We start from the raw sequence: 26,231 nt of genomic DNA on the forward strand, positions 1-26,231 counted from the left end.
TGCTCGGAAAATCTCGAGTAACGAGTATATTCGCTCATCACTACAAATAACCAAAGAAGAAGCAGCACTCCAGGAAATTAAACAGTAACTCAGGTTTTATTCACCCCATAATTCTATTCCTCAATGGAATCATTTTCTTTTTTGGGTACTTGAAAGCAATATTATGTAGGGCTACTTTGACAAGTGTGATTAGCCATCGCATAAATAAGAGAAACCAATGCTCTGGCAGTAAATTAAGAGGTAACAGAATAAATTCCCTTATCATATGTTCATGAGCCAACATGCTGCAGGTCAGCGGAGTGTGCAGTTATAGCAGAGAAAGCAATGCTTGTTCTCTCACCAAGAATTTTTTCAAACTCATCATCATCAACATCTTCAATACACTCTTCATCTTCATTACGTGCACGCTTTGGCTTATCTGTAGATAATTTCTTGAAGAACCTAGATTTTGGACAGTAACAAAACAAAAATATGAAGAAAAAAAACCCACATAAGGCACAGCAAGTATGGCAAACTACAGCGGTTCTCTGTATATGTTTAGTCACAAGCAAATATCCAGCATTGGAAATGTACTAAGATATGTGACATAGCAATTTCTTCTTATAAACATTGCATAATTGTGCTTTCAAGTAACTGTTCAGAATAAGGTGTTTTGTGTGGGTACATGAGGACTACCACTTTCTGCCCGTTATGTGACATTTATCCTCTCTCCATGTTCTACCTGTAACATGCAATTCACAGAGCTGGGGGAGGAGAGGACTGCAAAGCCTGCCCTTCATTTACGTTTTAGCTCACAGACAAGGTGCAGCACCATGCGAGGACATTACACAGCAGAGCCGAGCTGTTTTTAGATGCGGTAAACTCTTGTTACGGAGCTCTGACAATGGTTTTCTTTCTGATCTCGTCCCTGCTTCTCATCCCCTCTCCATTGCACAGCAAGTTCAGGAGTCAGGGGGGAGAGGAAGAAGGGTCCGATAAGAGGGAAAGAAGTTTATCTGATAAGATGCAATGCAAAGTATCTTATATTTGCTTGTACTATTAATTTATCTAAAGTTTATTAAAAGTACGTGTTTTTTTTTTTTAAAGTCTAGGCTTTCAGCTTTATGAGCCTTTGAATTAATATGCAAATTAAGCTCAAAGTCTAAGGGTACTGTCACACAGTCACACTTTGGACGCTACGACGGCACGATCCGTGACGTCGCAGCGTTGTATGAGTATCGCTCCAGCGTCGTAGACTGCGGTCACACGTTGCAATCACGGCGCTGGAGCGATGCCGAAGTCCCCGGGTAACCAGGGTAAACATCGGGTTACTAAGCGCAGGGCTGCGCTTAGTAACTCGATGTTTACCCTGGTTACCAGCGTAAACTTAAAAAAACCAAACCGTACATACTCACATTCCGGTGTCTGTCCCCCGGCGTTCTGCTTCTCTCCACTGTGTAAGCAGCAGAGCCGGAAAGCACAGCGGTGACGTCAGACGTCACCGCTGTGCTCGCTTTCCGGCCGGCAGGCGCTCACAGTGCAGAGAAGCTGAGACGCCGGAGGACAGACACCGGAATGTAAGTATGTACTGTTTGTTTTTTTTTACTTTTACGCTGGTAACCACGGTAAACATCGGGTTACTAAGCGCGGCCCTGCGCTTAGTTACCCGATGTTTACCCTGGTTACAAGCGAACACATCGCTGGATCGCTGTCACACACAACGATCCAGCGATGTCAGCGGGTGATCAAGCGACGAAAGAAAGTTCCAAACGATCTGCTACGACGTACGATTCTCAGCAGGGTCCCTGATCGCTGCTGCGTGTCAGACACTGTGATATCGTATGGATATCGCTGGAACGTCACGGATCGTACCGTTGTAGCGATCAAAGTGTGACAGTACCCTAAAGCTAGGGTCACTCCAGCTCTATTTCCCACCCAGCGACGACGCCTCCTGCTTGACTGACAGCTCCTTTGCCTGAAGTCACACAGCAATGAGGATGTCTGTCACGTAGGAGGCGGCGGCGCTGGGTCAGGAATAAAACTGGAAGGAAAGGGTTTTCAGATCTACAAATAGCTCTTTGGCCTCATTAACATATCAATACAAATACTGATTTCTCAGTAATGGAGGAATGGACTGGCCATATTAAAGACTTGCATATATAAATAGTTTGGAGGGGTGAAATCCTGCCAACAGATTCCCTTTAAGAAGCCATATAAAAAATATGGATTAAAATCTGATTGGAAAAACTAGTGCTCCGACAGTACAGTGATGAAAATCTGATCCAAAACACTGGTAAAAATTATTCATCTTTTGCCTATGAAAAACACCACTGACATCTTATTGACCCCTAACGGAAGGGGTTTTACAAAGAGACTGCATTAACCATTGAGGAGTTACATCAATTTTTGGACAGATTTCATTCTGAAACATGTTTTTACCTGTGGAAGAAGATTTCATCTACTGGGATTTCACGCTCTTCTTTTTCAAGGAAAGTAACACTATTCACTAAAAATAATTTTTAAAATAAGAATACGTCACAAATTGGCAACATCGGTGAAGCATTCATACTTGTGCAACTCAGACAACACCTGGATCTAAAATATTAGTATGCGTGACTGATCAAACTGCCATACTGAATAGATTCAAAAGCCCACATCACCGACTTAAGGGCTTTAAATTTGTTTCAACTAAAAATGTATCGGAATAAAATTAAATGCTACAAAATGACGCATTAAAAGCATTGCGCGCTACTCCAGTCAGCTGTGCCACAGTAAGGCTATGTGCACACGTTCAGGATTTCTTGCAGAAAATTCCTGAGAATTCCGGACATTTTCTGCAAGAAATCCGCAAGAAAACCGCATGCGTTTTTGCCACGATTTTGACGCGTTTTGCCGCGGTTTTTTCCGGACACTTCCCAATGCATTTTGGAGTGGGAAATCCGCAAAAAAAACGCAAAAAGATAGAGCATGTCCGGATTTTGTGCGGTATGCGTTTTTTTTGCGGAAAAAAACGCATCATGTGCACAAAACATGCGGAATTCATTAAAAATGATAGGATGCATAATGTATGCAGATTATTTGCGGTTTTATAGCGTTTTTGTAGGGGAAAAACGCGAAAAAACCGCGAATAATCTGCAACGTGTGAACACAACCTAAGGCTACTTTCACATTTGCGTTGTGTGCCGCAGCGTCGGCGACGCAACGCACAACGCAAATGTGAAAGCATGCACAACGCAGCGTTTTGTGACGCATGTGTCCTTTTTTTGCTTGATTTTGGACGCACAAAAAATGCAACTTGCTGCGTCCTGTGCGCCCTGACGCGTGCGCCGCATGCGTCACAAAACGCAAATGCAACGCATGTCCATGCGCCCCCATGTTAAATATAGGGGTGCATGACGCATGCGGCGACGCAGCCGCGCCCGACGCTGCGTCGCACAACGCTAATGTGAACGTAACCTAAGCCACTGCGGCATACAGTGCAGAGCCACACAATCTCATGGGTCGCATCAAAGAGCAGTAAATGGGGGCTATGCAGCAGATGGACGTGTAACAGGTCCATAACTGCTGAATAAATAATGCCACAGGGGTTAACTATTTTAAGTTAAAACAATACAATGGAGCCCCTTAAATATATTTCGGACTACAATAATGATGACAGAATATATTGTAGCCCCTGTAAACCCTTTAAACATCTAAACTTGGTGTAGTCAGGCGTCATGTAGACAATTAAAATAAGGACAAGACTGGGTTCACATCTGCACTCAGGAATTCCGTTTGTTCTCTTAGTCATGTCCAATAACTAATGTAAATGGAGCAGAAGCACCTCACTGATTACACAGGTCTACAAAAATAATATTTTTTTTCAGGTGCCAGGGTTTTTTTGAATGGATTTAGAGTATTTTCAGGAGGCAGGGTTCCAAAATCCCAACACTTTTGCTAAATTGGTTCTAGTCCTGAAAACCCATCTCTTCAGGAAAGCCTACAGACTGCAATAACCATTCTGCCGCCTCACCACCATCCGAGCTGCTGCGCCACCAGCTACTCGAGCTGCCCCGTCACCAACCACCCGAGCTGCCCCATCACCAACCACCCGAGCTGCCCCGTCACCAACCACCCGAGCTTGCTGCGCCACCAACCACCCGAGCTGCCCCGTCACCAACCACCCGAGCTGCCCCACCCCTGACCTTCTGTCTCTTCCCCATTATCCCGTAGAATGTAAAGGTACCTTCACACGAAGCGACGCTGCAGCGATAGCGACAACGATGTCGATCGCTGCAGCGTCGCTGTTTGGTCGCTGGAGAGCTGTCACACAGACCGCTCTCCAGCGATCAACTATGCCGAGGTCCCCTGGTAACCAGGGTAAACATCGGGTAACTAAGCGCAGGGCCGCGCTTAGTAACCCGATGTTTACCCTGGTTACCAGCGTAAAATCTAAAAAAAACAAACAGCACATACTTACATTCACGTCCCCCTGCGTCCACTTCCTGACTGACTGAGCGCCGTACAGTGAGAGCAGAGCGGTGACGTCACCGCTGTGCTGCTTTCACTTTCACTTTGCGGCGCTGAGTCAGAGGAGGAAGCAGACTGCAGGGGACGCAATGTGAGTATGTGCTGTTTGTTTTTTTTACATTTTACGCTAGTAACCAGGGTAAACATCGGGTAACTAAGCGCGGCCCTGCGCTTAGTAACCCGATGTTTACCCTGGTTACCAGTGTAAAATATCGCTGGTATCGTTGCTTTTGCTTTCAAACACAACGATACACAGCGATCGGACGACCAAATAAAGTTCTGGACTTTATTCAGCGACCAGCGACATCACAGCAGGATCCTGATCGCTGCTGCGTGTCAAACGAAACGATATCGCTAGCGAGGACGCTGCAACGTCACGGATTGCTAGCGATATTGTTATAATGTCGTTTCGTGTGAAGGTACCTTAAGTCCGCAAGGACAGGGTCCTCTCCGCTCTGTACCAGTCTGTCACTGTAAACCTGTTTACTGTAAACGGTATCTATAACCCTGTATGTAATCCCTTTCTCATGTACAGCACCATGGAATTAATGGTGCTATATAAATAAATAATAATAGTTATTGAGAGAATTTACCCATGAAAGTAATACATTCCCCCAATGCGACTTGTGTGTGATAAGAAATGCAATAGCTTCTAGTCTGTTGACTCCAAGAGTGTCTTAGGTAATGAACTATCCCACATAACTTGTATTTCAATTTGTAGGCCTTGATGTGAATACTTTTCTGCCCAATGATGATAAAAGTATTCTCTGAGTGATACCTTTATTGGATAACCAGAAAATAATATGTTTGCAGCTTTCAGAGCACAGCGGCTCCTTCTTCGGGCAAGATTACAAATAGATTAATAAGAAAAAAGCACAACATTTAAGGGATAGTACAGTAGGACATTTGTTCAGGGGTGGTAGGTGTGATACCTCCTAAAGATAAGCCAAGGAAATCAAATTAGGCATTTTGTTACAAATGGAGAGGTGTGCCTAATTTGATTTCCTTGGCTTATCTTTAGGAGGTATCACACCTACCACCCCTGAACAAATGTCCTACTGTACTATCCCTTAAATGTTGTGCTTTTTTCTTATTAATCTTATCTTATTAATTTCTTATTTGTAATCTTGCCCGAAGAAGGAGCCTTTGTGCTCTGAAAGCTTGCAAACATTTTCTGGTTAGCCAATAAAGGTATCACTCGGTGAATACTTTTGTCATCATTGGGCAGAAAGGTATTCACATCAATTTTTCTGGCTAACACGGTACCACAATATCATTTGTTATTGTACAATTTGTAGGCCTAAAATGCTATGAAAGCGAGTTTTTGAAGCCAGAATTGTACGGTAATTAAATATCTAAAAAACTAGCGTCAATCTGGCAAAACCACAGTCAGTCATATTCTTAATCAGCACCATAAACTTAATATAACGCCGTTCAGACGACATTGGCACGAAAATCACTGTATACCAGTGTTATTAATGGGTTTGTCTGAGTTCCATCATGTGAAAAAAAAAAGTTGTGCGTGATGTGCCTTTACCCCAGTCTAAAAACCGACATGCCAGAGCCCACACTGATCCCATAATAAATGGGGCTGTTCTGCTTCCATTTGCATTAGTTATGCACCCGATTTGCTTTGGCCATGACTTCCCTTTGCTGTTCCTAAGACAGAAATGAACCCTAACTCCCACATGCAGGTGTGAACCCTGCCTAATAAAGAGGAGCAAGTACACAGAAGAGTTTTTACAGTCTGCAGCAGTTCTCAGTTCTGTGAGGCTTGTTATTCACTGCCAAGTCTCTTCTGAGGAACAGGTCCTATGTAGTTTTAGAAAGCATAGACAGTTACCAATAATGTAGAATTAGCAAGTCGTGGATGAAAAATATTTACCTGGCTGTCTTTCTTGGTTCATGTACAGCTTCTTCTTTTGGTGAATTAAATAGCCTCTGTTGTTCTCTGTACAAACAGGAGAATATAAAAATTCTGACAAGATGGAGAACTCATCATCCACACATTCAGCTTTTTAGAAAATGTATAACCAGAAAATTACCTATTGTTTAAATCACGTTTTATGTTATGATGTAATTTTTAATTTTAGGCTATTTTTTTTCTATATTATGCCCTGTATTAAAAGGGAGACCGTCACCAGCAAAATTAATTTTAAATGGGCTATACCGTGCTGGGACATAGCCACCATAACACCCATACTAGCACTGTACACGGGGCTCCTCATTGGGGCATATTGGGGGCTTCTTATTGACAAGACTCACTTTCCATAGCAAGCACTGTCTGAATGCTGCCGGCCTGTGTGCGCATGTGTACGGGCATTGTGTGTGCCGGGCTCCATGTACCTAGTGGCAGGGCGTGTTCTCACCACCTTGTTTCTGCCGCTCGCTGCACTTCTGGGCGTATTAGCGCAGCCATCATATTCCTTAGATGGCATTTTAGGCAGGTTGTATCAGGCATTTCAATTCAAACTGCCCAATCCTCCCGCAACATCATCTTGTGTAAGGGGGTCTCCCAACACTACCACATCATCTGGTCGTCACAATCAGCAGGGTCGGACAAATGTAGCCTAATGTGTATGTGGGCCTTAAAGAGAACATGTCCCCTGAAAATGCACTCTAATCTGCAGGCACTATATTACAGGGCAGTGGGAGTGGAGTAGATCGATATATAACTTTGTGAGAAAACATTCAGTGTAATCCCTGCTTTCGTCATTTAATCCTCTGCTCTAGCTTGGATTTTCAGGTATGTGTCCTATCAGTGACTGACAGTTTTCTTTCTATAAAAGTGTGCAAGCAGCTGTCAGTCACTGTTAGGACCACAAATCCCAGAAAGAGCAGAAGATTAAATGATTAAAACACAGATTATGCAAAAATTTTTATGACAAATGTATATAACAATCTAATCAGCTCCCCCTGCTCTACAACATGGTGCCTGCAGCTTGGACGGCATTTTCACGGTGACAGGTTCCCTTTAAGAATCAGCAGTCTGAAAATGTGGCAGATTTGATTCAAGAAATGTTATTTGTCACACCTAACACAGAGGTAACCTAAGCATATGCAAATGTTCAATATCTCTTGGGCAGAAAAGAAAAACAGAACACAATACCACCACTGTGTTACAGCATGTTTTCCTGTGCTCACCATGCAGTTAAGCCCCTTCCAGACACAGACAATTTTGTTTTCTTCTTCTAAGAGCCATAATGTTGTTTTTTTTTTGTTTTGTTTTTTTGTGTGTGGAACAAAATGTAGTTTTGAATGCCACCATTCATTTTACAATATAATGGACTGGAAACAGGGAGAAATCCCAAGTGCAGGGAAATCAGAAATGTTGTATATTGTATATATTTTGTATATAGTGATATACAGTATATAGTACAAGCCATCAAATGATCGCAAATTTAACACCTTAATGGGATGAATTTAAAAAAATAAAAACATTTCAAGATTCAAGTTTAGAATTTATTCCCCCCTCCCATAAAAATAAAGATACACAAAATATATATCTACTATATAATCGTCTAATTCTGTCTGTTTGTCTAACGGAAATCCTGCGTCGCTGATTGATTGGTCGCGGGCGGCTGGCGCGGCCAATCAGCAATATTGGAGCGGAATTTAACCCCCCACTCACAGCGCGACGTAGTTCATTCACGTTTACTGAACAAGTTCTGTCATTCTGTCAGTCACAGTGCCACAGAGTTCACAAACGTCTACTTCATAAATAAACTACATGCAAATTCTAGAATGCCCGATACTAGATAGATAGATATATATATATATATATATATATATATCTATATATCTATATATCTATATATCTATATCTATATCTATATATATATATATCTATATATATATATATATACATACATACATACATACATACATACACACACACACATATACATACATATATACACTCACCGGCCACTTTATTAGGTACACCATGCTAGTAACGGGTTGGACCCCCTTTTGCCTTCAGAACTGCCTCAATTCTTCGTGGCATAGATTCAACAAGGTGCTGGATGCATTCCTCAGAGATTTTGGTCCATATTGACATGATGGCATCACACAGTTGCCGCAGATTTGTGGGCTGCACATCCCAAAGATGCTCCATACAAGGCAGGATGGATCCATGCTTTCATGTTGTTTACGCCAAATTCTGACCCTACCATCCGAATGTCGCAGCAGAAATCGAGACTCATCAGACCAAGCAACGTTTTTCCAATCTTCTACTGTCCAATTTCGATGAGCTTGTACAAATTGTAGCCTCAGTTTCCTGTTCTTAGCTGAAAGGAGTGGTACCCGGTGTGGTCTTCTGCTGCTGTAGCCCATCTGCCTCAAAGTTCGACGCACTGTGCGTTCAGAGATGCTCTTAGGCCTACCTTGGTTGTAACGGGTGGCGATTTGAGTCACTGTTGCCTTTCTATCAGCTCGAACCAGTCTGCCCATTCTCCTCTGACCTCTGGCATCAACAAGGCATTTCCGCCCACTGAACTGCCGCTCACTGGATTTTTTTTCTTTTTCGGACCATTCTCTGTATACCCTAGAGATGGTTGTGCGTGAAAATCCCAGTAGATCAGCAGTTTCTGAAATACTCAGACCAGCCCTTCTGGCACCAACAACCATGCCACGTTCAAAGGCACTCAAATCACCTTTCTTCCCCATACTGATGCTCGGTTTGAACTGCAGGAGATTGTCTTGACCATGTCTACATGCCTAAATGCACTGAGTTGCCGCCATGTGATTGGCTGATTAGAAATTAAGTGTTAACAAGAAGTTGGACAGGTGTACCTAATAAAGTGGCCGGTGAGTGAGTGTATGTATATATGTATATATGTATATATGTATATATATATATATATATATGTATATATATATATATATATATATATATATATATATATATATATATATATATATATATATATATATATATATATATATATATATATATATATATATATATATATACACATATACACACACACACATATACACACACACATTGTATATAAATATTGTTAACGGACGGATCCTGAAATGATAATGTCAACAGGCTCGGGCACTGGGCCATTGATGGAAAAAAGGAGATTTTTGTGTACTCACCGTAAAATCTCTTTCTCTTAGCCTCTAATTGGGGGACACAGGACCATGGCAGCACAGTCAAAAGCAGGCCAGTCTAAGCCCAGAGGAGGAAAATCTCATGGTACGCCGACTTTCCAGGTACGGTAATACATCTTGGCAGAGGCTGATTTCCGTGCTCTGATCATGGTTGCAACGACCTCTGTCGAGAACCCTGCCTGGGTTAGAACCCAGGTCTCAAGGGCCACGCCATCAAGTTGAGAGCCCTTGAGTTCTGGTGGTAGAACGGCTCTTGTGATAGAAGATCGTGGCGGTCGGGGAGACGCCAGGGGGCGTCTGCTGTGAGTTGTACGATGTCGGCGTACCATGAGATTTTCCTCCTCTGGGCTTAGACTGGCCTGCTTTTGACTGTGCTGCCATGGTCCTGTGTCCCCCAATGAGGCGACAGAGTAATATACAGCGCTACATATTACATATCTTAAGTCCTAATTTTTTTTTCACTGGACTTTGATTCTTTTCTTTTCAGGTCTTCCAGTAAGATACACCGTAAAATAACTGCTATCATTCAAAACTACACCTCATCCCACAAATAACCAGTGCGTGAAGGGGAGGAGAAATGAATTACAAAAATGAAAGTTGTCTGCAGCTGAAAGAGGTTAAAACTATTTATTGTTTGAGATCCATATAATTTACTGATTCATTTTGCCATCAAAAAATAAAAAAATAAATTGCTCTACTCATCTTTATAATTGCGCCAGTAACCAAGTGCCATTAATCTGTATTAAGACTTAACTGTAATTGTTTTTTCCTCCCTTTCAGGACTTGAACCCCTTATACAAAGCTTGAGAATACATGGTAATTAAAATCATTATTGTTACACGGACAGACAGACATAGGATTTTTTGCTAGGTTTCTAGCTGCCATAGTAAAGCATTGGTCTTCTCCATCTGCATTATGGGGATTTCACTCTAAGTTTTGGACCTCAACGAGCTCAGATGGATTCTCTGGAACCTCATTTTGCAGTCTACATGCAGGCAGTAACAAAATGTTCTAGAATTTTTAATGAAAGCTTATTTTTAGCCCCTTAACGACCGAGCCAAATGTTTCAATTCTGACCATTGTCACTTTATGTAGTAATAACTCCATAACGTTTCAACGAATCTCATAGATTTTGAGATTGTTTTCGTAGCACATTGTACTTTATGTTAATGGTAAATTTATGTCGATATTTTTGTAAAAGCAGAAAATATCAGAAATTTGTCAACAATTTTTGATTAGCAATTTTCAAGCTTTGAATGATTATCTCTTTAATCCAAACACTCATACTACATAAAATAGTCATTAAACAACATTTCCCTCATGTCTGCTTTATATCAGCCCCATTTTTAAAATATCCTTTTATTCTGTTAGAATGTTAGGTTTAAAGTTGTAGCAGCAATTTTTCAAGGAAATTTACAAAACTTACTTTTTTAGGGACCTATTGAGCTTTGAAGTGACTTTGGGGGACCTATATGTAGTAAAATCCCCAAAAGAGAAAACCATTTTAAAAACCGCACCCCTCAACGTATTCAAAACTTTGTCAGGTAACTTATTAATACCTTCGGGTGCTCTTCAGGAATTAATACAAAGTGACAAGACGGGAAGGAAAAATGTTATTTGTATCACCTAAATGTCGCTAACTTCTGAACAGGCCGTGGTTGGTGCAAAAAAAACAATCAAGGCTGATACCGCAAGGTGTAAGCTATAGTGCACAGCTGACGGCTGCTGCATTGTCACCAGTCGGGGAATGCTACTGTCTGATATGTGAGGTGAGTAAAAAGATCTATTGATTGTCACTAAGGGGTTAGTAATACATGTATTTAACTGCTGCAAAAAGCCGGTCAATAATGATGCTTTTATTATGGCCAAAAAAGGCTTGTCAGAATGGCTTTATGTCCTTTGGTCAGGAAAGGAGCCTCTGCAGCAAGGCAGAATGGCCGACTACACACCTCTGCTCTTAGGACTGTACAGCACAACTGAGATATACCCAGTCTGGACCACTTTATATTTTCATTGATTCCAATGGAAGCTTTTGGAGGATGCTTCTCCACATCTAGCAATATCAAAATAAATCCGATCAGAGGCCAGAAGGGAAATGAGACTGTCCAGATTGAGCAGTAGAGATTGGCAAAAGTACCATGAGGGACAAAGCAAAAAAAGGGGGAGAAATTCACTTTTATCTACTAAAAGACATCACAGTACTAAACCGATACTAATAGCCTTTCAGGACTTTTAGGGTAATTAAGATTCACAGGATAACCTCACTAAATGGTAGTCTAGTAGGTTTAATTGGATAATACCAGATAAGAGCTTTGTCACCTTCATGCTGGACACGGCTTGGTGAAAAAAAGTATTACCTTTTATTTTCGGCTGTTTTGGATTGCGGTACACAAATCGGTCCAAGAACCTCATCAGTGTGAAATCTTGCAGAGGATCACCAGTGTACTGAACAGAATTTGCCTGAAGCAAAAGAAAAAAACAAACAAAACAGTAGTTCAAAGCATTCTGTTGTCTTGGGTTCTGGCAAATGTTCCTGACTGCAATCATGAATCTTCTTGAAAGAATGATAGGCATGTCTATATTGGCCATTTTACTGATGCTTGGAGCAGACGTTTATGAGAAAGATATAGAAAAGTTTACACTCCAAAAACTCCTCAAAAAGTGTGTGCACATATCCCAACCTAGTTTGTTTTTCCTTTGTGCATCTTATCCTTTTATCAACAAGCAGAAAAATTTCAAATATAGGCGCATTTTCATTAACTCTAGTTACTCTCGAAAGAGGCTGTCTACTACTGACCAACTCAAACTTAATAATTTCAGGACCCCAAATAAAAAATAAATAGTGTATCCTTGCCTCCTGAGGTTCCAGTGATGTGCCTGTTCCCGGCAGTGATGTGACTTCACTGGAACCGTGCTACTGCAGGAGATGAGGATCCATTGATTTCATTTTAATTAGGGTCCTGAATTGATTAAACTGGGATTGTCCAGTAGTGGGGAGATCCTCTTTAATATAACGTTCATTATGAGAGATACCTCCTTGTGTTATCTTATTTACAGTGTCCTATTATGGAAATAGGGATACTTTACAAATAGATTTTTTGCATTCAATTTAAATATTCTTCTCTTGGATTAATTAGGAGAAAAAGCACCATGAGTATAGACCCCTAGGAATTAAAATGGTGTCTGCTTCTTGCAGGCTATACCCAACTATACTGCTCAAAAAATAAAGGGAACACTTAAAAAACACAACGTAATTCCAAGTCAATCACACTCCTGTGAAATCAACCTGTCCAGTTATGAAGCAACACCGATTGTGAATCAATTTCTCCTGCTGTTGTGCAAATCGAACAGACAACAAGTAGAAATGATAGGCAATTAGCAAGACAGCCCCTAAAGAAGAGTTGTTCTGCAGGGGGTGACCACAGACCATTTCTCTCTTCTAATCCTTTTTGGCAGCTTTAGTCACTTTAGCATTTTGTCATTGCTCTCACCCCTAAAGGTATTGTACAGTAGTATGAGGCGGTGTCTACCACCCACAAACATTGCTCCAGTAGTGCAGTTCACCCAGGATGGCACATCAATGCGAGTTGTGGCAAGAAGGGTAGCTGTGTCAGCAGTTTCCAGAGCATGGAGCAGATACCAGGAGACAAGTCAGTACACCCAGAGACGTGGAGGGGGTCGTAGGAGGGCATCAACCCAGCAGCATAACCGCTACCGCCTCCTTTATGCAAGGAGGAACATGAGCAGAAAAATGATCCCCAACACGCCATTAACATCCAGGCCTCTGCTCAGACTGTCAGAAACAGACTCCATGAGGGCCCGACATCCATAGGTGGGTGCTGCGAGTACAGCGCAAAGCCATGTAGAGCGATTGGCATTTGCCAGAGAACACCAACATTGGTAGATTCGACATAGGCGCCCTGTGCTCTTCACCGATGAGAGCAGGTTCACACTGAGCACATGACAGACGTGAAAATTTGGAGACACTGTGGCGAACGATCTGATGCCTGCAACATGCCCCAGCATGACAGGTTTAGCAGTGGGTCAGTAATTGTGTGGGGAGGCATTTCTTTGGAGTGCTGCACAGCCCTCCATGTCTTAGCCAGAGGTAACGGGATGATACCCTCAGACCCATTATGAGAATATATGCAGGTGCACTGGTCCATGGGTTACTTCTGATGGAAGAAAATGCTAGACCTCATGTGGCTGGAGTGTGTCAGCAGTTCCTGCATGATGAAGGCTTTGATGCTATGGACTGGCCCGCCCATTCCCCAGACCTGAATCCAATATAGCACATCTGGGACATAATGTCTCGTTCCATCCAACGCCATGTTGCACCACAGACTGTCTAGGAGTTGACTAATGGTTTAAACCAGGTCTGGGAGGAGATACCTCAGGAGAACATCTGCCACCTCATTAGGAGCAAGCCCAGGCATTGTAGGGAGATCATACAGACACGTGGATGTCACACACACCACTGAGCATCATTTTCCTTTCATTGATGAATTTCCACTGAAGTTGGATCAGCCTGTAATTTGATTTTCCACTTTAATTTTGAGTATCATTCCAAATCCAGACCTCCATGGGATATTAAAAATAATGAATGTAAACCAAAATCATTTTTTACTGTTCTCAACAAATTCCACTATGCAATGAATAAAGATTTGTAACTTGGAATATTTCATTCAGTGATATCTAGGAGGTGGTATTTTAGTGTTCCCTTGATTTTTTGAGTAGTGTATTTGCAACAGGTAATTAGTTTATTCAAAAGGACAAAGTTTAACAACTTAATACAAGTATTTTAACAAATGAGAACCATGGTCCTTGGAGAAAAGTAAACTTGACATAAGCATAATGATCCGAGTCAAAACAGAAGTAAAAACAAAAAAACAAACCAGAATCTGTCCCCCTCAATAAGCCAGCATTGAAACTTAGTTTTGCAGTAAAATCATTAGGGAACACAGCGCCATGGCATGTCCTAAATGATAAGAACTGAGAATAAGCCTAGCCAACTGGTCAGAAGCTGCTGGCATTTGGGACCTTCACTAACAACACACTAACTCATCCTGATGGAAAGATTACCATACATTTCATGCTTGTCCACAAAGAAAGTGCTCCAGAAATAATAATAATTTTATTTATACAACGCCAACATATTCCACAGCACTTTACAATTAAGCGGAAAAGTTATTTCATGCTGTTTTACTAGCTGTAACAGATGAAGATGATTTAATACTTTTTAACATACCTCCAGAATGGTTTTTGCAAATAATGCAACGGAAGGATGGAAGTGTTCAGAGAGCTGTAATTGAATCAAAATTGGAATAAATATGAAAATATTCTATAATGCGCTATGTAAATCGCCCTTAAAGCACCACTCCAGCGTAGTTTCTTTTATTTCATCTCGAGTGGTACCAGCAATACTCACCAGTCGCCATTTCTACTCACTCCGATTCCAATCCACCATCTTGTGACTGTAATGTGACTGACTGGAAGTCACAGCCAACAGTCACAAGCTCTCAGTGTAAGTCTATGAGAACCTTGTTTTGGCTTCCATACACTTACATTGGTAAGTGACATCCGGCTCACCCAGCACACACTGGAGAGATGCGGCAGGTCACAAATCGCAAAAGACGACGAGAGCTGCGCCAATAACAGATGAAGACGGTGGCTGATGACCATATTACTAGGTGCAGGGAGCTTACATTAGTGACACCATTCCAATAAAAAAAACAAACGCTGGAGTAGTGATTTCATGAGCAAGTAGTTATTTTTTTCATAAAGCAACAGTGCAAGCCAAGATAAATGCAATATTTCAGAATGTATTTTTGTATGAACTTCTACTAGAAAATAATATATACTGTGCATTATACAATAAAGGATTCACAAAACGAAAAATAAAATAAAGCCAACACTTTAAGCAGAGACTGACTATATGACAACTGGTTTCAGCTCCCCCTGCCAAAAAAAAAAAAAATTGTAGTGGAAAATCAGTCAGTAGCATACTTGGTGTGTATTGATTCACATGTTCTATTCCATCGTCCTTGACCGTTGTCTGTGGTGGCTGCACGGGAGTACCGCTACTTAACTGCTGACATCCGCGGCTCTATTGATTAGTCAGCCTGGAGCAACATTATTCTGGTAATGTGATGCATGTGTGATGTTGACCCAGGCCGGCTAATCAACAGAAAAGAAATGGACGTTAGCAGGTGGGAGGCGGTACATCCTTTCCAGTGCAATAATAATAATAATCTTTATTTTTATATAGCGCTAACATATTCCGCTGCGCTTTACAGTTTTGCACCCATTATCATCGCTGTCCCCAATGGGGCTCACAATCTAAATGGCGATGGATCACTATAATGGCCGATGGAATGGGACGCGTGAATACTGAACATGAGAATTTTACAGAATAAAATAAAATGTTCACTGAATTTACCTGTTTAAGCTCCCAAACGCTTGTGTTGTCAGCTCCACAGAACAAAGGATTTCTATTCATTGGATCGTATTGGTTTGAATTTTTTAAACCTTTGAATAAGAAAGGAAGAATTTGCATGTTTTAAACACATTTGTATTACTTTTTTCAACAAGTAATACACATTAAAACAATGGACAACATAAAAAAAGAAGAGGGAAGGCAACCCCAAAGCATTAACAAACTTCCCTTACCCTTCCCCCCAACAGAGGTTACGGTACACACCAGATAACTGAGATGAAGTACAAGAAATAAAGTAAAGAAAACATGGGACGTTCAGTGATTTTATTCATTAAGTATTCATTCATGGAAATAGATCCTAAAATAGGGATGATCCATATGCATAACACCTTACGTGGACTAGAATACTGGCACTGACAATAAAACAATATTACAGATCAGCAGACTATTAGATGGTAACTCAGGTGTACCAGAATGACCTGTCAGCAGTCTGCATTATGAATATGTAATCAGAGCACCACATGAAGACCCCCACACAGGCCGCCATGCAGCAAAGGAATATCATTAACTGAAAATAACGATTACATAACCACAAAAGCTGCCGGCTTTTGTAAATGCGATGATTCTGCATGTGTTCATTTTCAAAATGGGGTCACTTAAGGGGGGGGGGGGGGGGAGACGACTCTGCTTTTCTAGAACTTAGGGGCTCTGTATATGGAGTCCGCCAAGTATTCTAGGAAAATTTGTACTCAAAGAAGCAAATAGCGCCCCGTCCCCTCCAGAGTCTCGCCATAAGGCAAAGCAGTACTGAACAATCACATATGGGGTATATCTAAATTCAGAAGAAATTGTGGGACAAAGTTTGGTGACATTTTTACCCATTTCCCAGTATGAAAATTTAAAATTTGAGGCTAATACACAATTTTGCTGGTAAAAATGTAAAGTATTTTTTCTTCACTGCCCAATAGTATAAAATTCTGTGACACACCTGTGGTGTCAATATGAACACCGCACCACTGATGAATTCATTGAGAGGTTTATTTTGTAAAATGGGGTCACTTATGGGGGGTTCTGATGTTCTGGCACCTCAAGGGCTCTGCCAATATACCATGGCACCCTCAAACCGGGGCGGCAAAATCTGCACTGTAATATAGTGCTCCTTCCTTTCTGAGGTTTGCACTGAACCTCAACAGTAGTTTCCAACCACATATGGGGTTTCTGTGAACTCAGAAGAAATTGCACAATATATTTTGTGGTCCATTTTCTCCTGTTTTGCACTGTTTTCATAATTTGCTTTCCAAAACAAGAAAACCGTAAGTGTACTTTGACCTTATAGTAGTCATTGGTGCAACCCACTAGAACCTGTGATCAACATGAAGGGTTGTTATAGGCTGACAGGTTGAGCCCATTCCCTCCATGAAGCGTTATAGAAGCAGAACATTCATAAACACATTAAACTTTTGATGCAAAATTAGTTTCTTACATCTCCCTTTCTAAGAGTTCCTCCCTGTCAGATAATGTACCCACTGACCTGGTTATTAATTTATTTATTTTCCAATGATAAAAGCCATTAGTCCTACAATTTTATTACCATGGACAATGAAGACAGACAAGTTTACCTTGGAGAGATTCGTGATGTATCCATGAAGCAGATGTACGATTTCCAGATGCATTACAAGTATCAGACCCATGCTTATCAGTCAGGTCATCATCATCTTCATCAGGCAAGTCATGAAAATGTTCCTCTTCATCATCTTCCTAAAATAAAGGAAAATATAGGTTTTCAATAACATTAAAGGAGGAGGGTTCTCCAGTCTGGAAACCCATAGTCTGCTGGAGTAAAGGGAACCAAATTTATTACGTGACCTATTTTTCAGATGTCTTTGTGACAAAATAATGATTTTAATTTTAAAGCAAGATAGTTTTCTGGCATATATTATAGTCAAATTGTTGTGCTGCGGCTTGACCCGCCCCTTTTTCCAAGCGCCACCTGCTGTTTGAAAAAGTGCTGGGGTCACGAGACAGACACTCAGATGTAGTAGACTGCTGTTTCTGGGTATCTGTCTCCAGTAGGTGCAAACACCTGAAAAGGATACACGACAGAACACCACTATAGCTTGTGACCCCGTCTGTGCATAAGCGCAAATCCCATTTTCAGGGGAAAGGGATTGAACGCAAGCGGTGACTGGACCAATAAAAGGGTGCCAAAACGCAGTAAGAAAGCACCCTAAGCATCCCTTCAGTAACTGTCACCATGTTGTAAGCTGCATGATGGGAAGCAGACAGGAATGACCAGTGACCTTATGGCTGGCAGGCAATAGAGGAATGGGGCTTCTATGACCCTCTCTGGACTGTCACTATTTGCCCTACTGGAAAAGAAAAGCTGGACGGTTCACCTTGTACAGCTACAAAGTCCAACTGCTGAGCACAGTGTCTGCCAGACAGGAACTGTCTTGGTAGGGGAAGCTTACATTTCTTTTTTATAGTCTCCCTTATTAATCATACCCATCATTGTGTGTTCCCCAATGACACAAGTGAGAAATAAATGTGGGCTAAAATGTAGGTTACCACACCCAAGATACATACCCCGTTTTCGTGTAACAAAACTTTTAATCCTGGCTTTAATCTAAAAATCTCTGATATTAAGTATAAGGCTCCACAGATAAATGATGGCTTCTGCCAACATGTGATTTGTAGCAATCTCTTCACAAATGCCTTCACCCGTCTCAGAACAACATCAGCTTTCATTGATTTGAAGAGAAGATTGAGAAACATCGTCTGCTTGGATCCCTGTGATAATCCAGGATCTAGAAGCTTTCTGTTAATAAAAACAAAGAAAATGGTACATCAACCCTGCAAACGTGACAGACCTACATATTTTTCAGTGATGTAGTTTCTTCCTACCATCTAGTCTAGCCATACGTGTCCTGCCCTTATCCAACTTGTGGTTTTTTTTAATCAAGTAAATCTTCCTTGTGTAGCATTTCAGGATCAATCTTTCTATTTAGGGGCCTGCAAAGGACATATCCTGGAAAACCCCCTTGTTTCTAGGTGTCTCTTCACTGAATAAGTGACAAATGATAGATGTGTATCTGACCACACTTATCCCAAGAATGTTGGACCAACCCAGCAGAAAGGTCTTTTGAAAACACATGGTTGGGGAGCTAGCAGCTGCCAGACACATCTACCTGGTCCTTTTCTCTGTGAAAACAAAAGGGTCGCATGTTGAAATTCAACATGCCAGACTTTCTGTAAGGGAGAATTGGAATGCTGCGTACCCATATGCTGGTGCTGCTGAATTCTATGGGTCTGATAGGTATAATGAAGCCGGGCGTCACTACTGTGTGTCCTTATATTTCACTTTTTACAAATGTTTGTCTTATCTGTTTAATTGTGTCAATAAAGATTTTTTGTACTTTTATAAAACAAAAAACACTCCTATGCGCCTCCTTTTTCAAATATGCGATTTTTGGAGTAGTTTTCTCTCTGTGGCTAAGTGTACTTTGGTCACAAACCACGATGAGACTGGGTCAGTGTCTAATAATGAAGCGATGGTCACTCATGCGCACTACTGAGTTATGTACACAGAGGACCTGGTGACCCCTGTTCACAGGATCAGTGAGATCATACATTTATCACCTTTTCATGGCCAATGTCTATATGAACAAATACATATCGGGCTTGCCAAGAAGATTAGGAAACTTCAAGCTCATAAGAAGCAGGCGCATTGTGAAACATCACCTCGGCTAGGCCACACCAATTCTGGAGAAGACATTAAAGAGTATGGTCTGTCTGGAAAACCCAATAATCTACACATAGAATGGGTCATTATTATCACATCAGTGGGTTTTCGATAACCAGTACCCTCACAGAGAAACTTATTAGTAATGGTGGAGGTCGGCCGTAAATCCATTGAATGGAGCAGCACTGCACAGAATAGCTAGTTAATGCGTTTGTATGTCGAGCACCCACCAAATAAAATTTACAACATATTATATGGACAGGTCATCATTATGTTGTGACCAAACAACACCTTTCAGAAAAGTTCAGTAATAGGTTTAAAAGGGGATGTGGCATTTATATTTATCAAGAAAATTGTATTTCTGAATTTTCTTGTGTAGTCTATCACTGTTCTGTCACTATACAGGTCCTTCTCAAAAAATTAGCATATAGTGTTAAATTTCATTATTTACCATAATGTAATGATTACAATTAAACTTTCATATATTATAGATTCATTATCCACCAACTGAAATTTGTCAGGTCTTTTATTGTTTTAATACTGATGATTTTGGCCTACAACTCCTGATAACCCAAAAAACCTGTCTCAATAAATTAGCATATCAAGAAAAGGTTCTCTAAACGACCTATTACCCTAATCTTCTGAATCAACTAATTAACTCTAAACACATGCAAAAGATACCTGAGGCTTTTAAAAACTCCCTGCCTGGTTCATTACTCAAAACCCCCATCATGGGTAAGACTAGCGACCTGACAGATGTCAAGAAGGCCATCATTGACACCCTCAAGCAAGAGGGTAAGACCCAGAAAGAAATTTCTCAACAAATAGGCTGTTCCCAGAGTGCTGTATCAAGGCACCTCAATGGTAAGTCTGTTGGAAGGAAACAATGTGGCAGAAAACGCTGTACAACGAGAAGAGGTGACCGGACCCTGAGGAAGATTGTGGAGAAGGACCGATTCCAGACCTTGGGGAACCTGAGGAAGCAGTGGACTGAGTCTGGTGTGGAAACATCCAGAGCCACCGTGCACAGGCGTGTGCAGGAAATGGGCTACAGGTGCCGCATTCCCCAGGTAAAGCCACTTTTGAACCATAAACAGCGGCAGAAGCGCCTGACCTGGGCTACAGAGAAGCAGCACTGGACTGTTGCTAAGTGGTCCCAAGTACTTTTTTCTGATGAAAGCAAATTTTGCATGTCATTCGGAAATCAAGGTGCCAGAGTCTGCAGGAAGACTGGGGAGAAGGAAATGCCAAAATGCCTGAAGTCCAGTGTCAAGTACCCAGTCAGTGATGGTGTGGGGTGCCATGTCAGCTGCTGGTGTTGGTCCACTGTGTTTCATCAAGGGCAGGGTCAATGCAGCTAGCTATCAGGAGATTTTGGAGCACTTCATGCTTCCTGGCACCTGCTCACAGTGCCAAAACCACTGGTAAATGGTTTACTGACCATGGTATTACTGTGCTCAATTGGCCTGCCAACTCTCCTGACCTGAACCCCATAGAGAATCTGTGGGATATTGTGAAGAGAAAGTTGAGAGACGCAAGACCCAACACTCTGGATGAGCTTAAGGCCGCTATTGAAGCATCCTGGGCCTCCATAACATCTCAGCAGTGTCACAGGCTGATTGCCTCCATGCCACGCCGCATTGAAGCAGTCATTTCTGCCAAAGGATTCCCGACCAAGTATTGAGTACATAACTGAACATTATTATTTGATGGTTTTTTTGTTTGTTATTAAAAAACACTCTTATTTGATTGGACGGTTGAAATATGCTAATTTATTGAGACAGGTTTTTTGGGTTATCAGGAGTTGTAGGCCAAAATCATCAGTATTAAAACAATAAAAGACCTGACAAATTTCAGTTGGTGGATAATGAATCTATAATATATGAAAGTTTAATTGTAATCATTACATTATGGTAAATAATGAAATTTAACACTATATGCTAATTTTTTGAGAAGGACCTGTAGATGTGCTCAACTGTAAAATGAGATTCATCGGTGCAGGCCAGCTGAGCACATACTACCCCCTGGCATTTACTGCACTAGAAGAGCGCCAGCTTGGAGAAATTCATCATTTTACAGTAGAGCACATCTACAGTGACAGAAGAATAATGATTGACTGCACATGCTCAGCCACCTAAGATCAATTTCAAACACAGAACCGTATTGCAGGCATTATTACTAACACTATAGGGCACAATCTTTATGGCAAGACAAATTTATAACCATGCATTATTTTTAATGCACGAAACAAAATGAAGATTTTTGGTATTTAAAGGGAATATATCATCACATTTGACCTAACTATTAATATGGGCATACAGGTTATAGATAGCTGAAAAAAGTCCTACTTGGAGGTCTCATTTCAGATGCCTTGTTGATAAATCATCTTTTATCACTTTATAAAAGTGACCTCTTCCAGGCTATGGGGAGGATGGTGCCTGGAATATAACTGCCCCCAGAGAATATTTTACATGAAGGAGGAGTTACAAGTGTGAGACAAGTAACTAAGCTTCAGCAAGTATCCAGAATTGCAGAACTGCGTTGGAAGAAAACACATTCACAAGATGATTTCACTGCACTCTAACAAGCAACACTCGCATTCAAATCAGCTCTCACCTCTGCTAAACAGGCGTACTTCACAACCCTCGTATCTTCCTTATCCCACAACCCCAAACAGTTGTTCAACACTTAACTCCCTCCTCCGCCCACCACAGCCTCTTCCGACTTCCCTAATCGTTGCCGAGGACTTTGCCATGCACTTCAAAAATAAGATCGACCAAACAAGGCAAATCTTTGTCGTCAAACCACCACAACCCCTTTGTATACCAGACCAATGCCCTAACCCCATAACTTCTCTCTCCAAAATTACTAAAGGGGAGCTTGCTCATCTTCTCTCCAAGTCACACCTCACCACTTGTGCACTTGACCCCATCCCATCCCACCTCCTCCCCAACACCACCACACTAATCCCATCCCTAACCCATCTCTTCAACCTATCACTAACTTCTGGTACCTTCCCCACTGTTTTCAAACATGCCACAATCATACCTATCCTCAAAAAGCCATCCCTTGACCCAAGCGCTATGTCCAGCTATCGCCCCATATCTTTGCTCCCATTTGCATCCAAACTCCTTGAGCAGCACGTCCATGCTGAACTTTCCATCTAACTCTCTCTTCGACAACCTAAAGTCTGGCTTCCGTCCCCACCATTCCACTTAGACTGCCCTGACCAAAATTACTAACGACTTACTTACAGCCAAAGCTAACAGACAATTCTCTATACTCCTCCTTCTAGACCTGTCCTCTGCCTTCGACACAGTTGACCACTGCCTCCTACTACAGATCCTCTCTTCCTTTGGGGTCAAAGACCTCGCCCTATCTTGGATCTCCTCATACCTTACCAACTGCACATTTAGCGTTTCCTACTCCCATACTACCTCGTCATCTGACCCCCTCTCTGTTGGTGTCCCTCAAGGTTCTGTCCTTGAGCCCTTACTCTTCTCAATCTATACACTCAGCCTGGGACAACTCATAAGGTCCTATGGCTTCCAGTACCATCTATATGCTGATGACACTCAGATCTACCTCTCTGGCCCAGATGTCACCTCTCTGCTCTCCAGAATCCCAGAGTGTCTATCAGCCATATCCTCCTTCTTCTCCCCTCGCTTCCTCAAGCTCAATGTGGACAAATCTGAACTAATTATCTTTCCTCCATCTCGCATATCTTCCCTACCTGATCTATCTATCAAAATAAATGAAATCACACTTTACCCTGTCCCCAAAATCTGCTGCCTCGGAGTAACCCTGGATTCTGCCATGTCCTTCAAACCGCACATCCAAGCTCTCGCCACCTCCTGTCGCCTCCAGCTCAAAAATATTTCCAGAATCCGCCCTTTCCTCAACCCTCACTCTACCAAAATGCTTGTGCATGCCCTAATCATCTCCCGCCTCGACTACTGCAACATCCTCCACTGTGGCCTACCTTCTAACACTCTCACACCCCTCCAGTCTGTCCTTAACTCTGCTGCCCGACTAATTAATGTCTCTCCTCACTACACTCCTGCTTCCCCTCTTTGCAAATCGCTTCACGGGATCCCAATTTCCCAGCGTATCCAGTTTAAATTACTAACACTGACCTACAAAGCCATCCATAACCTTTCTCCTCCGTATATTTCCAAACTAATCTCTCAATATCTTCCCTCACATAATGTCCGGTCCTCCCAAGACCTCCTTCTCTCCTCCACTCTTATTCACTACTCGTCCAATCGCCTCCAAGACTTCTCCCGAATATCCCCCATCCTCTGGAATTCTGTGCCCCAACACGTCCGGTTATCCACCACATTTGGATCCTTCAAAAGAAACCTGAAAACCCACCTCTTCAAAGAAGCTTACAACCTGTAATGACCACACGGCCACCTCAACACCATTGGAGCTACTGCAACCCCCGACCTACTGTCTCCTTCCCCATAATCCTGTAGGATGTAAGCCCGCAAGGGCAGGGTCCTCGCCCCTCTGTACAAGTCTGTCATTGTTAGTTTTGTTTACTGTAAGTGATATTTCTATTTTGATGTAACCCCTTCTCATGTACAGCACCATGGAATTAATGGTGCTATATAAATAAATAATAATAACACAGAACAGGAGAAATGTACTTTGTCTTCTTGCAAGCATTTTGTTTCTTGCTGAGCTCCGCTGTATTGTAACAATATAACAAACCCTGTCTGCCTGTGAGCTGGAAACTGAAGCTGAGAGGAACCTGCAGATGTGTCAGGTATAGTGTTGAGCGATACCGTCCGATACTTGAAAGTATCGGAAAGTATCGGCTGATACCGGCAAAGTATCGGATCCAATCCGATACCGATACCAATACAAGTCAATGGGACTCATGTATCGGACGGTATCCCTGATGGTTCCCAGGGTCTGAAGGAGAGGAAACTCTCCTTCAGGCCCTGGGAACCATATTAATGTGTAAAATAAAGAATTAAAATAAAAAATATTGCTATACTCCCCTCTCCGACGCAGCCTGCACCTTACCGAGGGAACCGGCAGCGTTGTTTGCTTAAAATTCGCGCTTTAACTTCCTTACGCGAAGTCCCGGCTTGTGATTGGTCGCGCGCCGCCCATGTGGCCGGGACGCAACCAATCACAGCAAGCCGTGACGTAATTTCAGGTCCTTCAGAATTTTAAAATTACGTTCCGGCGTTGTGATTGGTTGCGTCGCGGTCACATGGGCGACGCAACCAATCACAAGCCGTGACGTCACGGGAGGCAGGAGACGCGCGCATTTTAAAATGCGCGCGTGTCCAGCCTCCCGTGACGTCACGGCTTGTGATTGGTTGCGTCGCCCATGTGACCGCGACGCCAACCAATCACAACGCCGGAACGTAATTTTAAAATCCTGAAGGACCTGAAATTACGTCACGGCTTGCTGTGATTGGTTGCGTCCCGGCCACATGGGCGGCGCGCGACCAATCACAAGCCGGGACTTCGCGTAAGGAAGTTAAAGCGCGAATTTTAAGCAAACAACGCTGCCGGTTCCCTCGGTAAGGTGCAGGCTGCGTCGGAGAGGTGAGTATAGCAATATTTTTTATTTTAATTCTTTATTTTACACATTAATGTTGTTTCGATACCGATACCCGATACCACAAAAGTATCGGAATACCGGTATCGGAATTCCGATACAGCAAATATCGGCCGATACCCGATACTTGCGGTATCGGAATGCTCAACACTAGTCAGGTATAATCACAAACAACTCTGCAGTGAGATCAGGAGAGCAGACATTACAAATTAAACTGGTAACTCTCCCTTCATGTAAAACAAGCTCTGGAGGCAGTTATCTTTCAGGCAGCGCCCTCCACATAGCCTGGAGGAGGTAATTTATACAAAGTGATAAAAGATGATTTATCAACAAGACATCTGATATGAGGCATATGGGGATGGCTTTTTCAGCAGTCTATACCCTATATGCCCATATTAATAGTTTAGATAGGTCAAATGTGGTGAGATTCCCTTTAACAATCTTTTCTCATAGCTTTCTCTGTGGGACAAGGAAGTCTGCTGTCACTTAGAATCTGTCACTAATTTACCTTAAAAAAAATTGTCTCCTTCCCAGCAGATAATATCTAGCCTACTGACAGCAAGCTACGCAATTACAGAAAACCGTAGAAGGAAAAGAATGAAAGAAAAGCACGACCCAGGAGCTGTGGTATGATCAGACAATGTCCCTGCACGGTCAGACACAGCCATTACACAGTACACAGCAGGGGCACATCTATAAGATTATCTCAGCACAGGAACATTTATTTAACATCCAATTGTGGAATTAATTATTATTTCAAAATCTAATTTATTAAAATTAACTTTTGTCCATGGGAAGCCCCCTTTAACCCATGGTTCCCGTATCCACAATAAAGTGCGTGAGAAATATCATTTTCTTCA

At 42.0% G+C, this 26,231-nt stretch overlaps 1 protein-coding gene across 1 annotated transcript in view; it reads right to left on the minus strand.

Moving 5' to 3' along the window:
• Positions 1-26,231, minus strand: part of CEBPZ (CCAAT enhancer binding protein zeta) — a 47,071-nt gene that overhangs the window by 16,970 nt on the left and 3,870 nt on the right. The window contains exons 3-10 of the mRNA XM_077289118.1: positions 18,635-18,866; positions 17,668-17,806; positions 16,052-16,140; positions 14,861-14,914; positions 11,970-12,072; positions 6,374-6,439; positions 2,419-2,485; positions 341-441 (exon numbers count right to left, since the gene is read on the minus strand). Coding sequence (XP_077145233.1) covers positions 341-441; positions 2,419-2,485; positions 6,374-6,439; positions 11,970-12,072; positions 14,861-14,914; positions 16,052-16,140; positions 17,668-17,806; positions 18,635-18,866 — 851 coding nt within the window. The remainder of the gene's footprint in view (positions 1-340; positions 442-2,418; positions 2,486-6,373; positions 6,440-11,969; positions 12,073-14,860; positions 14,915-16,051; positions 16,141-17,667; positions 17,807-18,634; positions 18,867-26,231) is intronic.

Source organism: Ranitomeya variabilis, chromosome 2 (assembly GCF_051348905.1).
Source record: "Ranitomeya variabilis isolate aRanVar5 chromosome 2, aRanVar5.hap1, whole genome shotgun sequence".
In the NCBI taxonomy this organism is placed as follows: domain Eukaryota; kingdom Metazoa; phylum Chordata; class Amphibia; order Anura; family Dendrobatidae; genus Ranitomeya; species Ranitomeya variabilis.